The sequence below is a fragment of the Oncorhynchus clarkii genome, chromosome 4 (genome assembly GCF_045791955.1).
Source record: "Oncorhynchus clarkii lewisi isolate Uvic-CL-2024 chromosome 4, UVic_Ocla_1.0, whole genome shotgun sequence".
NCBI classification, from domain to species: Eukaryota; Metazoa; Chordata; class Actinopteri; order Salmoniformes; family Salmonidae; genus Oncorhynchus; species Oncorhynchus clarkii.
The window spans coordinates 72,114,273-72,130,608 of NC_092150.1; the positions used below are offsets into that span (position 1 = coordinate 72,114,273).

General features: G+C 42.0%; 1 protein-coding gene across 4 annotated transcripts in view; it reads right to left on the minus strand.

Annotated features, from left to right (window-relative positions):
• LOC139407242 (methylenetetrahydrofolate dehydrogenase (NADP+ dependent) 1 like) overlaps positions 1-16,336 on the minus strand; it is an 88,318-nt gene that overhangs the window by 54,674 nt on the left and 17,308 nt on the right. For all 4 annotated transcript variants that reach the window (XM_071150842.1, XM_071150843.1, XM_071150841.1 and 1 more), the window contains exons 16-17: positions 6,475-6,551; positions 1,100-1,240 (exon numbers count right to left, since the gene is read on the minus strand). In XM_071150842.1, coding sequence (XP_071006943.1) covers positions 1,100-1,240; positions 6,475-6,551 — 218 coding nt within the window. The remainder of the gene's footprint in view (positions 1-1,099; positions 1,241-6,474; positions 6,552-16,336) is intronic.

Here is a 16,336-nt window from a genome sequence, read left to right on the forward strand (position 1 = left end):
TGGTGATCTTAGGCTTGTGTGCAGCTGCTCAGCCATGGAAACCCCTTTCATGAAGCTCCCAACGAACAGTTCTTGTGCTGACGTTGCTTCCAGAGGCAGTTTAGAACTCGGTAGTGAGTGTTGCAACAAAGGACAGATGATTTTTATGCGTTACAGCACTCGGCGGTCCCATTCTGTGAGCTTGTGTGGCTTACCACTTCACGACTGAGCCGTTGTTGCAACTAGACGTTTCCACTTCACAATAACAGCACTTATAGTTGACCAGGGCAGTTCTAGCAGTACAGAAGTAGACGAACAGACTTGTTGGAAAGGTGGCATCCTATGATGGTGCCACGTTGAAAGTCACTGAGCTCCTCAGTAAGGCCATTCTACTGCCAATGTTTGTCTATGTAGATTGCATGGCTGTGTGCTCGATTTTATACACCTGTCGGCAACGGGTGTAGCTGAAATAGCCGAATCCACTAATTTGAACGGTTGTCCACATGCACACTATATATATATATATATATATATATATATATATATATATATATATATATATATATATATATATATATATGAGTATCTACCTAGCTAGTTGCTTGCCACCCAATAGAAAGCATTGCATTGTGGATTTTGTAGTCGATTGGAGCTGCAACGGATTTCCACAATGATTTTCCATGTTGCTACCAACCTTAATATAACACCAAAATGAAACATTTGTCTCATGAAATCTGTGATAATGTTAATGTGTTGACTGAGTTTAAGTAACACATATCGAGCCAAATCTACACTTGACAAGATAATCAGGAAGGACAAGAGAGACAAAGCGAGCTTAGTGAAGAGGTCTTGACATATGACAGCCTTCGTAATGTTTTATAGGCTGATGTTAAAGTACGCTATGGCTATTAAAGTAATTTCTGACTGATGTCTTTAAGTGGAACAATACTGCAACTGATTAGCCCTAACTGAAACCGTTTAGCTCTCTCTCTCTCACACACACACACACACACACACACACACACACAAGGATTGTGGGTTCGATTCCTGGGGCCAACCTTATGTAAAATGTATGCACGCATGATTTTGGATAATGGTATTTATTATATGATTATATTACCAGGTCCTCTGCTGTGACGGGCTGTCCACTGCGGCTGCTGCCCACCACCATACGTCCCAGTCTGGTTTTCATGTCCCCCAGTCCATCAGCCAGGGCCAGGATAGCCATGATCTCACTGGCCACCGCTATGTCAAACTGGGTCTACACAGGGGGAGAGAAACATTGTGTGTATTTACAGACGATATCAAAATCTCAATGGCCACTGCTATGTCAAACTGGGTCTACACAGGAGAGAAATATGTACACACACACACACACTAAAACACAAACACAGCATCAATGGCCACTGCTATGTCAAACTGGGACTGCACAAGAGAGAGACGAGGGTCATTCCACCTCAAAAAGCACAAGAAAGAGGGTTGACACCCACCCTTTCAGATTATTTTTCTGAGAAATTAAGCTAATTGATTGGACCCAAATAGGTCATTTTAATTTATAAGATTCTGATAATATTCAATAAATATAGTACCCAACATCCAATTCGGACCAAACTTCTTCCTACCAATGAGTAAGACATGAGGAATAAATGTTTAAATAAAAAGAAATCCCAATCCCATCCCAACTACCAGTATACAGCATCAGTTATCTATTTTTGACCAGTAGTATGAAGCTGTGGCTTGGAGTATTGCTTCTCCATACTATGTAATGTATTTCCTGTTAATCTGGTGAAATGTTTTTCCCCTGTTCAGAGAAATTAGTCATTGAAGTCACTTGCATTATTTACCATAAAGTAGTGTGAAAGTACCAGGTTTTTTGTTCTGGCTATATTGCCACACTCTTATCCATTCTGCTGGTCTCTTGTGTTTATTAAATATATAACAACATTTCCTTTGCAACTTTGGATAGAAAACCAATAGATTTGGCTCATTCCGTTAATAAATTGTGTGGTCATCCTCACACATCCTCAAGCCAGACCTCCATGAAAGCAATTCCTTTCTTAGCAACCTACTGATTATTCAACCCAACTCTCCTTTAATAGTCCAACAACTGGCCACTTTCTGAGAGCGCTATCCCAGCGCAATTCTCATATGAAGACCTTTCCTACACGTCCAAAGCTTTGGAGAAATGGGCTAGGGACTAAAATATTGTGACATCCCTAATAAGATAGAAGACTGCCATGCAATTCATTATTTTTTTCAATAAAATGATCAGGAAACAGCTCTGTATTTATTGTGACTAGTGACCATTAACTTCTTTGGGACTGGGGGGCAGTATTGAGTAGCATGGATAATAAGGTGCCCAGAGTAAACTGCCTGCTACTCAGGCCCAAAAGCTAGAATATGCATATAATTAGTAGATTTGGATAGAAAACACTGAAGTTTCTAAAACTGTTTGAATGATGTCTGTGAGTATAACAGAACTCATATGGCAGGCAAAAACCAGAGAAAAAACCCAACCAGGAAGTGGGAAATATGAGGTTTGTAGTTTTTCAAGTCATTGCCTATTGGATATACAGTGTCTGTGGGGTCATATTGCACTTCATAAGGCATCCACTAGATGCCAACAGTCTTTAGAACCTTGCTTGAGGCTTCTACTGTGAAGGGGGAGAGAATGAGAGCTGTTTCAACCAGATGTCTGGCAGAGTGCCATGAGCTCAGTCTTGTGTGTGCTCGTGACAGCGACCTGTGTTCCAATGCATTAAAGACAAATAAATTCTCCAGTTGAAACATTGAAGATTTATGATAAAAACATCCTAAAGATTGATTCTATACCTCGTTTGACATGTTTCTACGAACTGTAATTTGACTCTGAAATTTCGCCTGAACTTGCCCGCGCCTCCTGAGTTTGGATTTGTAAACTAAACGTGCAAACAAAAAGGAGGTATTTGGACATAAATTATGGACTTTATTGAACAAAACAAACACTTATTGAGGAACTGGGATTCCTGGGAGTGCATTCTGATGAAGATCATCAAAAGGTAAGTGAATATTTATAATGCTATTTCTAAATTTTGTGACACCTCTCCTTTGGAAAATGGCTGTATGTTTTTCTGTGACTTGGCGCTGACCATCGCAAGGTGTGCATTTTGCCATAAAGCGTTTTTGAAATCTGACACAGCGGTTGCATTACGGAGAAGTTTATCTATATTTCCATGCATAACACTTGTATCTTTTATCAATGTTTGTTATGAGTATTTCTGTCATTTGATGTGGCTCTCTGCACTTTCACCGGATGTTCGTTTGAGACAATGCATTTCTGACCATAACACACCAATTTCAAATGAGTTTTTGGACATAAAGATTAACTTTATCGAACAAAACACACATTAATTGTGTAACATGAAGTCCTGTGAGTGCCATTTGATGAAGATCAAAGCTTAGTGATACATTTAATCGCTATTTCTGATTTTTTTGAGGGCTCTCCTTGGCTGGAAAATGGCTTTATGGTTTTCTGTGACTAGGTGCTGACCTAACAATCGTTTGGTGTGCTTTCGCCGTAAAGCCTATTTGAAATCGGACACTGTGGCTGGATTTACAAGAAGTGTATCTTTAAAATTGTGTAAAATACTTGTATGTTTGAGGAATTTTAATTATGAAATTTCTGTTGTTTTGAATTTGGCGCCCTGCAATTTCACTGGCTGTTGTCGAGGTGGGACGCTATCCTAGAGAGGTTAACCAAATTGGATGTTGGGTACTATATTTAATTGAATATTATCTGAATCCTATCAATTAAAATGGCCAATTTGAGTGCAATCAATTAGCTTAATTTCTCAGAGATAAAATTCAAATTTCAACAAAATAATGGTTTCAGGAATGGCAATCTTTCTAACTACAGAAAATGTCAGCACAATCTGAGATGGTGGGTGTCATGGCTTGCTGAAATGACATGGAAAGACTCAAGCAACACAAAAATCTTGAGGTGAAATAAGTCAAACTGAATCAGAGAGGGGAATGACGCAGATAGAGTACACACACAACAGAGAACACTTGAGAAAGAACAGCGGGGGAGCTGAGGGAGGGAGTGGAGGGATAACACACACACACACACACACACTGACATGTTAACTACTAACATATGAGTCTGATTCCATCCCAGTGGATAAGATTCCAAGCCAGACTGCTTTTCTACAGGGCATTAGGCAATATACATTTTTGTAAACACACATGCAGAGTGAGCAATGTTTCATGGATGTGGCCTAGTTTTCCAAAAGCCTTATCGCGTCAGAGTGATGGGGAAACAATGGAAGGAAGGGCTGTTGTTTATCTGTGTGTGTGTGTGTGTGTGTGTGTGTGTCAAGGATATTGTAGTAAACATATAACTTATTTTTTTTACAAACTGAAATAAAATGATTAACCCGTTTGAAAAACTGAAAATATTATCTAAATAAAATAAATACCATCATGAATCCTCTTCCGTTTTTTATGGTATTTATTCTTTGGTAAAAAAATCTAATGTGGTTTTCAAGCATTTTTTCAAATGGGTTTTTCAAGCCTCTGAATCTGGGGGGGCACATTGAGATTGACTTCATGATTTAAAGACTCAGTGAGACGATGTTGCGACGAGCAGCACCCAAAAATCTCGCCGAGTCTACCTCAGCCTGTCGGCATCTCGCCGAGTCTACCTCAGCCTGTCGGCATCTCGCCGAGTCTACCTCAGCCTGTCGGCATCTCGCCGAGTCTACCTCAGCCTGTCGGCATCTCGCCGAGTCTACCTCAGCCTGTCGGCATCTCGCCGAGTCTACCTCAGCCTGTCGGCATCTCGCCGAGTCTACCTCAGCCTGTCGGCATCTCGCCGAGTCTACCTCAGCCTGTCGGCATCTCGCCGAGTCTACCTCAGCCTGTCGGCATCTCGCAGAGTCTACCTCAGCCTGTCGGCATCTCGCAGAGTCTACCTCAGCCTGTCGGCATCTCGCAGAGTCTACCTCAGCCTGTCGGCATCTCGCAGAGTCTACCTCAGCCTGTCGGCATCTCGCAGAGTCTACCTCAGCCTGTCGGCATCTCGAAGAGTCTACCTCAGCCTGTCGGGCATCTCACCGAGTCTACCTCAGCCTGTCGGCATCTCGCCGAGTCTACGTCAGCCTGTCGTATTCAAACTTTCAGCGGGGATCCCATTTATTTAGCCAGAATTTCTGGCGACCCCACCCCAACACCTCAACAATTTTGTTGACTCTGCTGCAATTCCCCACTATGGGTCACGACCCCGACATTGAATACCACTGCCTTATGCATTACTGCCCCACAGTGGCAAGATGTTATCCCCAAAAACACAAATTATACAACACATAAATGGCTCCGAGCCTCCCATGCATAGGCTACTTTCTGTCCCTTACACTAAAACTGAAAATAAATATAAAAACGAAATAGTAAATCAGATCTGAACTGAAACTAACCTGATTTTCAAATAGAAACCTTAACACTAATAAAACCACAAAACTATAATAACCTTGGTATTGCGTGTGTGTGCGCCTGCGCGAGAAAGATACATTGTAAAAGATAAATTACATTAACCACACCGACACAACCGCATCCTTAACCACACCGACACAACCGCATCGTTAACCACACCGACACAACCGCATCGTTAACCACACCGACACAACCGCATCGTTAACCACACCGACACAACCGCATCGTTAACCACACCGACACAACCGCATCGTTAACCATACCGACAACCCATCGCCAGAGTAAAGGCATTAGACATTTGGACATTTTCTAATACCCCTCCCGATGCTAAGGCCCTGGGGGGCTATAGAGTGCACCACTGGATGAGTGATGAGAGGATGAAAGAGGGAGGGAACGGTGGAGGGACATAAACATAAGCATATGCTTGCTAACGATCCAGGAGAGGACAGTATTTTCTGCTTTCAACATTTGCTTTCACTTAAGGTGCTTGCTTCCCATTGAGGGAAGTGTGTTTATTAGCAGGATTTCATTTAGCCCTCATTAATACTGACAGTTACTGACACACCAACACACTTAATTGTGGAAGGCGAGGGGGGGGTGAAGGTCTGTCTCTGTGTGTGTATATAGTGTGTACACGCCAGTCTTTGACGCCATGTCTCAACGATGTGTGTGCACATACTGTATGCACACCTGTTGATAATATGTGGAGTAACCAAAAATGTAATTTACCCCCAATTACAGTGTAAATGCTTGAGCACCGACCATTGAGCCAAACTGGAAGTAATCAGTAAATTAAGGTGTCTAAATGAGTGGTTGGTGGTACATTAGCCAAGACAATGGCCATTAAGATGCCTACATTTTTTATTTATGTATTTACTTTAAGCGACTGAGATTCTACTTGTAATGAAAAGCACCATATAAATTTAATACATTATTAATCAGTGAGTTATCACTCAGGTCATACACATAATCACGTGGTTATAATGTACATAACATTTTAAAGATATACTGTACATAGATATAACATACCTCTCGCACATGTCCTTTCTCAGTGCTGGCCTGTCCTACAGTTATCTTCCTCAGGAAACGATCGTTGGTATCAACCACTACAAGACAAAAAAAAAACAACCCCAAAAACATAAATATAGAATACTTATTCATACATTACATCACACTTAAGATTGCAAAAATCCAGGAACATTCCCCAAAAGACTCCTGGAATCAGGATGGAATAAGCATGAAATCCATGAATCTTCCAACCGGGATTCCTGGAAAACCTGGGATTTTTGCAACCCTAATCGCATAAATAAAAATATAAAAAGATTACATCTAAATTAGTGAGCCCCTTCAAAACGTCATAATGTTTCAGTGACATGTGGAAAACATCTGATAGAGGCCAGTTTAACGGTCATTCATAAACATGGACCAGGGAGAGCTTTTAAAACCTGTGTGACCCGCTGGTACACAGTATTGAGTCACGTCCTTTACAACCCAACCCTGGCCTGTAAAACCCATTTGGACAGTAAACAGTATTAAAACACATGTAGGATGGGCCTGTAACTGACACACACGACCTAAAGAGACCTCTGGATGACCAGCGCCAGCCAAGAAAAACCACACATTTCTCAGACTGGAAATAAACACGTTCTCACAGACATAATTAAGACACATGCTCCCAAGTGGCGCAGCGGTCTAAGGCACTGCATCTCAGTGCTAGAGGTGTCACTACAGACCCTGGTTTGATGCCAGGCTGTATCACAACCGGCCGTGATTGGGAGTCCCATAGGGCGGCGCACAATTGGCACAGCATCGTCCGGGTTAGGGTTTGGCTGGGGTAGGCAGGCTAAATAAAAATGTAATTGAAAAAGTATAAATTGATAAAGGTAGGCCTATTCAATTCACTAAACGTTTTTATTTAACCTTTATTTAACCAGGTAGGCCAGTTGAGAACAAGTTGCAAATTTCAACTGCGACCTGGCCAAGATAAAGCAAAGCAGTGCGACAAAAACAAGAGTTACACATAAACAAACGTACAGTCAATAACACAAAATAAAAATCGAAAAATCTATGCACAGTGTGTGCAAATGTAGAAGAGAAGGGAGATAAGGCAATAAATAGGCCATAGAGGCAAAATAATCACAATTTAGCATTCATACTGGAGTGATAGATGTGCAAGTAGAGATACTGGGGTGAGAAAGAGCAAGAGGGTAAGTAATAATATGGTGATGAGGTAGTCGGGTGTGCTATTTACAGATTTACTGTACCTGTACACAGGCAAGCTGCTCTGACAACTGAAGTGTTGGCTTTGGGGATGACCAGTGCAATATACCTGCTGGAGTGCGTGCTACAGGTGGGTGTTGCTATGGTGACCAGTGAGCTGAGTTAAGGCTTGGCTTTACCTAGCAAAGACTTATAGATGACCTGGAGCTAGTGGGTTTGGATATGTAGTGAGAGCCAGCCAACAAGAGCATACAGTGGGCAGTATATGGGGCTTTGGTGATAAAACAGATGGCACAGTGATCGCAAATTGGATGTAGTCTGAGAAGAGTGTTGGGGCTATTTTGTAAATGACATTGCCGAAGTCAAGGATGGGTAGGATAGACAGTTTTACGAGGGTATGTTTGGCGGCATGAGTGAAGGAGGCTTTGTTGCGAAATAGGAAGCAGATTCTAGATTCAATTTTGGATTGGAGATGCTTAATGTGAGTCTGGAAGGACAGTTTAGTCTAACCAGACACATTGGTAGTTGTCCACATATTCTAGGTCAGAACCATCGAGAGCAGTGACGCTAATCTGGCGGGAGGGTGTGTGCAGCAATCGGTTGAAGAGCATGCACTTAGTTTTACTAGCATTTAAAAGCAGTTGGAGGCCAAGGAAGGAGTGTTGTATGGTGTTGAAGCTCGTTTGGAGGTTTGTTAGCACAGTGTCTAAAGAAGGCCAGATGTATACAGAATGGTGTCGTCTGTGTAGAAGTGGATCAGAGAATCACCCGCAGCAAGAGCGACATCATTGATATATACAGAGAAAAGAATCAGCCCGAGAATTGAGCCCTGTGGCACCCCCATAGAGACTGCCAGAGGTCCGGACAACAAGCCCTCCGATTTGACACACTGAACTCGATCTGAGAAGTAGTTGGTGAACCAGGTGAGGCAGTCATTTGAGAAGCCAAGGCTATTGACTCTGCCGATAAGAGTGCGGTGATTAACAGAGTTGAAAGCCTTGGCCAGGTTGATTAAGACAGTACTGTGCAGCCGTCTCTTATCGATGGCGGTTGTGATATTGTTTAGGACCTTGAGCGTGGCTGAGGTGCACCCATGACGATCTCGGAAACCAGATTGCATAGTGGAAAAGGTACGGTGGGATTCGAAATGGTCTGTGATCTGTTTATTAACCTGGCTTTCGAAGATTTTAGAAAGGCAGGATGGATATAGGTCTATAACAGTTTGGGTTTAGAGTGTCTCCCCCTTTGAAGAGGGGGATGACCACGGCAGCTTTCAAATCTTTGGGGATCTCAGACAATACATACGAAAGACAGGTTGAATAGCCTAGTAATAGGGGATGCAACAATTTTGGCAGATAATTTTAGAAAGAGGGTACAGATTGTCTAGCCCAGATGATTTGTAGGGATCCAGATTTTGCAGTTCTTTCAGAACATCAGCTGTCTGGATTTGGGTGAAGGAGAAGCGGGTGGGTATGGGCAAGTTGCTGTAGGGGGTGCTGAGATGTTGGCCAGGGTAGGGGTAGCCAGGTGGAAAGCATGGCCAGCCGTGGAAAAATACTTATTGAAATGATTGATTATCGTAGATTTATTGGTGGTGACAGTGTTTCCTATCCTCAGTGCAGTGGGCAGCTAGGAGGAGGGGCTCTTATTCTTCATGGACTTTAGTGTCCCAAAACTGTTTGGAATTAGTGCTACAGGAATCGAATTGCTGTTTGAAAAAGCTAACCTTAGCTTTCCTAACTGAATGAATATATTGGTTCCGGACTTCCCTGAAAAGTTGCATATCATATTCGATGCTAATACAGAACGCCACAGAATGTTCTTGTGCTGGTCAAGGGCAGTCAAGTCTGGGGTGAACCATCTGTTCTTAGTTTTACATTTTTTGAATGGGCCATGCTTATTTAAGATGGAGAGGAAAGCACTTTTAAAGAGCATCCAGGCATCCTCTACTCACGGGATGAGGTCAATATCCTTCCAGGATACCCGGGCCAGGTCGATTAGAAAGGCCTGCTCACTGAAGTGTTTTAGGGAGCGTTTGACAGTAATGAGGGGTGGTCATTTGACCGCGGACACAGTATGCACGCAGGCAATGAGGCAGTGATCGCTGAGATCCTGGTGGAAGAGAGCAGAGGTGTATTTAGAGGGCAGGTGGGTCAGGATGATATCTAAGAGGGTGCCCATGGTTACGGATTTAGGGTTGTACCTGGTAGAATCCTTGATGATTTGTGTGAGATTGAGGGCATCTAGCTTAGATTGTAGGACGGCCGGGGTGTTAAGCATGTCCCAGTTTAGGTCACCTAACAGTACTAACTCTGAAGATAGATGGGGGTGGCGATCAATTCACATATGGTGTCCAGGGCACAACTGGGGGCCGAGGGGAGTCTATAACAAGCGGCAACGGTGGGAGACTTGTTTCTGGAAAGGTGGATTTTTAAAAGTAGAAGCGCTCGAATTGTTTGGGCACAGACCTGGATAGTATGACAGAATTCTGCAGGCTAACTCCGCCCCCTTTGGCAGTTCTATCTTGTCGGAAAATGTTATAGTTAGGGATGGAAATTTCAGGATTTTGTGGCCTTCCTAAGCCAGGATTCAGACACGGCTAGGACATCTGGGTTGGTGGAGGCTTCCAATGAGGCTTTTGCGGTTACAGAAGTCAACAAATGAGAGGGCCTGGGGAATGGGAGTGATGCTGGGGGCTGCAGGGATTAACCTCCATCACCAGAGGAACAAAGGAGGTAGGATAAGAGTACGGCTAAAGGCTAAAAGAACTGGTCGTCTAGTGCGTTCAGAACAGAGTAAAAGGAGCAGGTTTCTGGGCGCGGAAGAATAGATTCAAGGCATAATGTACAATAGTATGGTAGGATGTGAGTACAGTGGAGGTAAGCCTAGGCATTGAGTGACGATGTGAGAGGTTTTGTCTCTAGAGGCACCATTTAAGCCAGGTGCGGTCACCGCATGTGTGGGGGGTGACTTATTTGAAGTTATGAACTTGGAAACATGCATGACTGATTACATTTTAATGAAATAATGGAACATTAGAACGTGGAAGAGACTAAGTGCCAATAGAGAAGATTAAGGTGAGTTCTTTAGGTCTTTAGGTCTCACTCAACAGTGTGGTCATCCATATGCATTAGGTGCGCAACTCATCCACCCAAACAGCTAGCGCCATCAAAACAAGGGATATTGGCCAAATTAACATGTCCTTAAAAACAGCCTATAACTAATTACAAAAACACTATTCCTTGTGTTTTGATCTATACATATATATTTTTGAACCTTTATTTAACTAGGCAAGTCAGTTAAGAACAAATTCTTATTTTCAATGACGGCCTCGGAACAGTGGGTTAACTGCCTTGTTCAGGGGCAGAACGACAGATTTTTACCTTGTCAGCTCAGGGTTTCGATCTTGCAACCTTTCGGTTACTAGTCCAACGCTCTAACCACTAAGCTATCTGCCGCCAAACTGTATAGCCTATTGTTTGCAAAAAAAACAACAAAAAAAAGCCATCTCTCAGACTGGCCAATAAAAAGGAAAAAAGATAAGATGGACAAAAGAACACAGACACTGAACAGAGGAACTATGCCTAGAAGGCCAGCATCCCCGAGTCGCCTCTATAATTGATGTTGAGACTGGTGTTTTGTGGGTACTTTGCGTGCACCCCGCTAACTAGCTAGCCATTTCACATCGCTTACACCAGACTAATCTCAGGAGTTGATAGGCTTGAAGTCATAAACAGCCGCTGGCAAACGCACAAAAGTGCTGTTTGAATGAATGCTTACAAGTCTGCTGGTGCCTACCATCGCTCAGTCAGACTGCTCTATCAAATCATAGAGTTAGTTATAACATGATAACACACAGAAATACGAGCCTTAGGTCATTAATATGGCCAAATCCAGAAACTATCATCTCGAAAACAAGACGTTTATTCTTTCAGTGAAATACGGAACCGTTCCGTATTTTATCTAACGGGTGGCCTCCATAAGTCTAAATACAGTGGGGCAAAAAAGTATTTAGTCAGCCACCAATTGTGCAAGTTCTCCCACTTAAAAAGATGAGGCCTGTAATTTTCATCATAGGTACACTTCAACTATGACAGACAAAATTATATTTTTTTTCCCAGAAAATCACATTGTAGAATTTTTAATGAATTTATTTGCAAATTATGGTGGAAAATAAGTATTTGGTCAATAACAAAAGTTTCTCAATACTTTGTTATATACCCTTTGTTGGCAATGACATAGGTCAGACGTTTTCTGTAAGTCTTCACAAGGTTTTCACACACTGTTGCTGGCATTTTGGCCCATTCCTCCATGCAGATCTCCTCTAGAGCAGTGATGTTTTGGGGCTGTTGCTGGGCAACACGGACTTTCAACTCCCTCCAAAGATCTTCTATGGGGTTGAGATCTGGAGACTGGCTAGGCCACTCCAGGACCTTGAAATGCTTCTTACGAAGCCACTCCTTCGTTGCCCGGGCGGTATGTTTGGGTTCATTGTCATGCTGAAAGACCCAGCAACGTTTCATCTTCAATGCCCTTGCTGATGGAAGGAGGTTTTCACTCAAAATCTCACGATACATGGCCCCATTCATTCTTTCCTTTACACGGATCAGTCGTCCTGGTCCCTTTGCAGAAAAACAGCACCAAAGCATGATGTTTCCACCCCCATGCTTCACAGTAGGTATGGTGTTCTTTGGATGAAACTCAGCATTCTTTGTCCTCCAAACACGATGAGTTGAGTTTTTACCAAAAAGTTCTATTTTGGTTTCATCTGATCATATGACATTCTCCCAATGTTCTTCTGGATCATCCAAATGCTCTCTAGCAAACTTCAGACAGGCCTGGACATGTACTGGCTTAAGCAGGGGGACACGTCTGGCACTGCAGGATTTGAGTCCCTGGCGGCGTAGTGTGTTACTGATGGTAGGCTTTGTTACTTTGGTCCCAGCTCTCTGCAGGTCATTCACTAGGTCCACCCGTGTGGTTCTGGGATTTTTGCTCACCGTTCTTGTGATCATTTTGACCCCACGGGGTGAGATCTTGCGTGGAGCCCCAGATCGAGGGAGATGGTCTTGTATGTCTTCCATTTCCTAATAATTGCTCCCACAGTTGATTTCTTCAAACCAAGCTGCTTACCTATTGCAGATTCAGTCTTCCCAGCCTGGTGCAGGTCTACAATTGTGTTTCTGGTGTCCTTTGACAGCTCTTTGGTCTTGGCCATAGTGGAGTTTGGAGTGTGACTGTTTGAGGTTGTGGACAGGTGTCTTTTATACTGATAACAAGTTCGAACAGGTGCCATTAATACAGGTAACGAGTGGAGGACAGAGGAGCCTCTTAAAGAAGAAGTTACAGGTCTGTGAGAGCCAGAAGTCTTGCTTGTTTGTAGGTGACCAAATACTTATTTTCCACCATAATTTGCAAATAAATTCATTAAAATTCCTACAATGTGATTTTCTGGATTTTTGCTCTCATTTTGTCTGTCATAGTTAAAGTGTACCTATGGTGAAAATGACAGGCCTCTCATCTTTTTAAATGGGAGAACTTGCACAATTGGTGGCTGACTAAATACTTTTCTGCCCCACTGTATTCCTGTTACATTGCACAACCTTCAATGTTATGTCATAATTACATACAATTCTGGCAAATTAGGCAGCCCAAACTGTTGCATATACCCTGACTCTGCGTGCAATGAACGCAAGAGAAGTGACACAATTTCACCTGGTTAATATTGCCTGGTAACCTGGATTTCTTTTAGCTAAATATGCAGGTTTAAAAATATATACTTCTGTGTATTGATTTTAAGGAAGCCATTGATGTTTATGGTTAGGTACACATTGGAGCAACGATACGCACCACATCGATTATATGCAACGCAGGACACGCTAGATAAACTAGTAATATCATCAACCATGTGTAGTTAACTAGTGGTTATGATTGATTGATTGTTTTTTATAAGATAAGTTTAATGCTAGCTAGCAACTTACCTTGGCTTACTGCATTCGCGTAACAGGCAGTCTCCTCGTGGAGTGCAATGTAATCAGGTGGTTAGAGCGTTGGACTAGTTAAAACTTTTTATGGCTGGTGGGCAGTATTGAGTAGCTTGGATGAAAAGGTGCCCATTGTAAACGGCAAGCTCCTCAGGCTCAGTTGCTAATATATGCATATTAGTAGTAGTATTGGATAGAAAACACTCTAAAGTTTCCAAAACTGTCTAAATATTGTCTGTGAGTATAACAGAACTGATATTGCAGGCGAAACCCTGAGGAAAATCAAAGCAGGAAGTGGCTTCTATTTTGAAAACTCCATGTTCCATAGCCTCCCTTTGCTCCATTTAAAGGGATATGAACCAGATTCCTTTTCCTATCGCTTCCTCAAGGTGTCAAAAGTCTTCAGACATAGTTTCAGGCTTTTATTTTGAAAAATGAGCCAGAACGATAACATCGCGTCAAGTGGTCACATGAGTTTTCCTCACACAACAGAGTTTGGATAGGTATTGCTTTTCCCTCTCCTACGGTGAAAGACATTTGCAGCTGATATACTATCGATTATATATTTTAAAAACAACCTGAGGATTGATTATAAAAAACGTTTCACATGTTTCTGTGGACATTATGGAAACTATTTGGAATTTGTCTGCGTTGTTGTGACCACTCTTTCCTGTGGATTTCTGAACATAACGCGACAAACAAACGGAGGTATTTTGTATCTAAAAATAATCTTTATGGAACAAAAAGGAACATTTGTTGTCTAACTGGGAATATTGTGAGTGAAAACATCCGAAGATCATCAAAGGTAAACGATTAATTTGATTGCTTTTCTGATTTTCGTGACCGAGCTACCTGATGCTAAGTGTACTTAATGTTTTATCGTGCGATCGATAAACTTACAAACGCTTGGATTGCTTTCGCTGTAAAGCATCATTTCAAAATCTGACACGACAGGTGGACTAACAAAAGGCTAAGCTGTGTTTTCCGATATTGCACTTGTGATTTCATGAATATAAATATTTATAGTAATATTTATTGTATGTAGCGCTATGCTATTCAGCGGTTGTTGATGACACTCAACTTGTTATGGCTGCAATCCCGATATCAGGATAACTGTAAGGTTGCAAGATTGAATCCCCCGAGCTGACAAGGTAAAAATCTGTCTTACTGCCCCCGAACAAGGCAGGTAACCCACTGTTCCTAGGCCGTCATTGAAAATAAGAATGTGCTCTTAACTGACTTGCCTAGTTAAATAAAAGGTGTTAAAAAAATAAATATATATATATATAAATATATATATATATATATATATATATATATATATATATATATAAATATATATATATATATATATATATATATATATATATATATATATATATATATATATATATATATATATACACACAGTGCCTTGCGAAAGTATTCGGCCCCCTTGAACTTTGCGACCTTTTGCCACGTTTCAGGCTTCAAACAAAGATATAAAACTGTATTTTTTTGTGAAGAATCAACAACAAGTGGGACACAATCATGAAGTGGAACGACATTTATTGGATATTTCAAACTTTAACAAATCAAAAACTGAAAAATTGGGCGTGCAAAATTATTCAGCCCCCTTAAGTTAATACTTTGTAGCACCACCTTTTGCTGCGATTACAGCTGTAAGTCGCTTGGGGTATGTCTATCAGTTTTGCACATCGAGAGACTGAAATTTTTTCCCATTCCTCCTTGCAAAACAGCTCGAGCTCAGTGAGGTTGGATGGAGAGCATTTGTGAACAGCAGTTTTCAGTTCTTTCCACAGATTCTCGATTGGATTCAGGTCTGGACTTTGACTTGGCCATTCTAACACCTGGATATGTTTATTTTTGAACCATTCCATTGTAGATTTTGCTTTATGTTTTGGATCATTGTCTTGTTGGAAGACAAATCTCCGTCCCAGTCTCAGGTCTTTTGCAGACTCCATCAGGTTTTCTTCCAGAATGGTCCTGTATTTGGCTCCATCCATCTTCCCATCAATTTTAACCATCTTCCCTGTCCCTGCTGAAGAAAAGCAGGCCCAAACCATGATGCTGCCACCACCATATTTGACAGTGGGGATGGTGTGTTCAGCTGTGTTGCTTTTACGCCAAACATAACGTTTTGCATTGTTGCCAAAAAGTTCAATTTTGGTTTCATCTGACCAGAGCACCTTCTTCCGCATGTTTGGTGTGTCTCCCAGGTGGCTTGTGGCAAACTTTAAACAACACTTTTTATGGATATCTTTAAGAAATGGCTTTCTTCTTGCCACTCTTCCATAAAGGCCAGATTTGTGCAATATACGACTGATTGTTGTCCTATGGACAGAGTCTCCCACCTCAGCTGTAGATCTCTGCAGTTCATCCAGAGTGATCATGGGCCTCTTGGCTGCATCTCTGATCAGTCTTCTCCTTGTATGAGCTGAAAGTTTAGAGGGACGGCCAGGTCTTGGTAGATTTGCAGTGGTCTGATACTCCTTCCATTTCAATATTATCACTTGCACAGTGCTCCTTGGGATGTTTAAAGCTTGGGAAATCTTTTTGTATCCAAATCCGGCTTTAAACGTCTTCACAACAGTATCTCGGACCTGCCTGGTGTGTTCCTTGTTCTTCATGATGCTCTCTGCGCTTTTAACGGACCTCTGAGACTATCACAGTGCAGGTGCATTTAT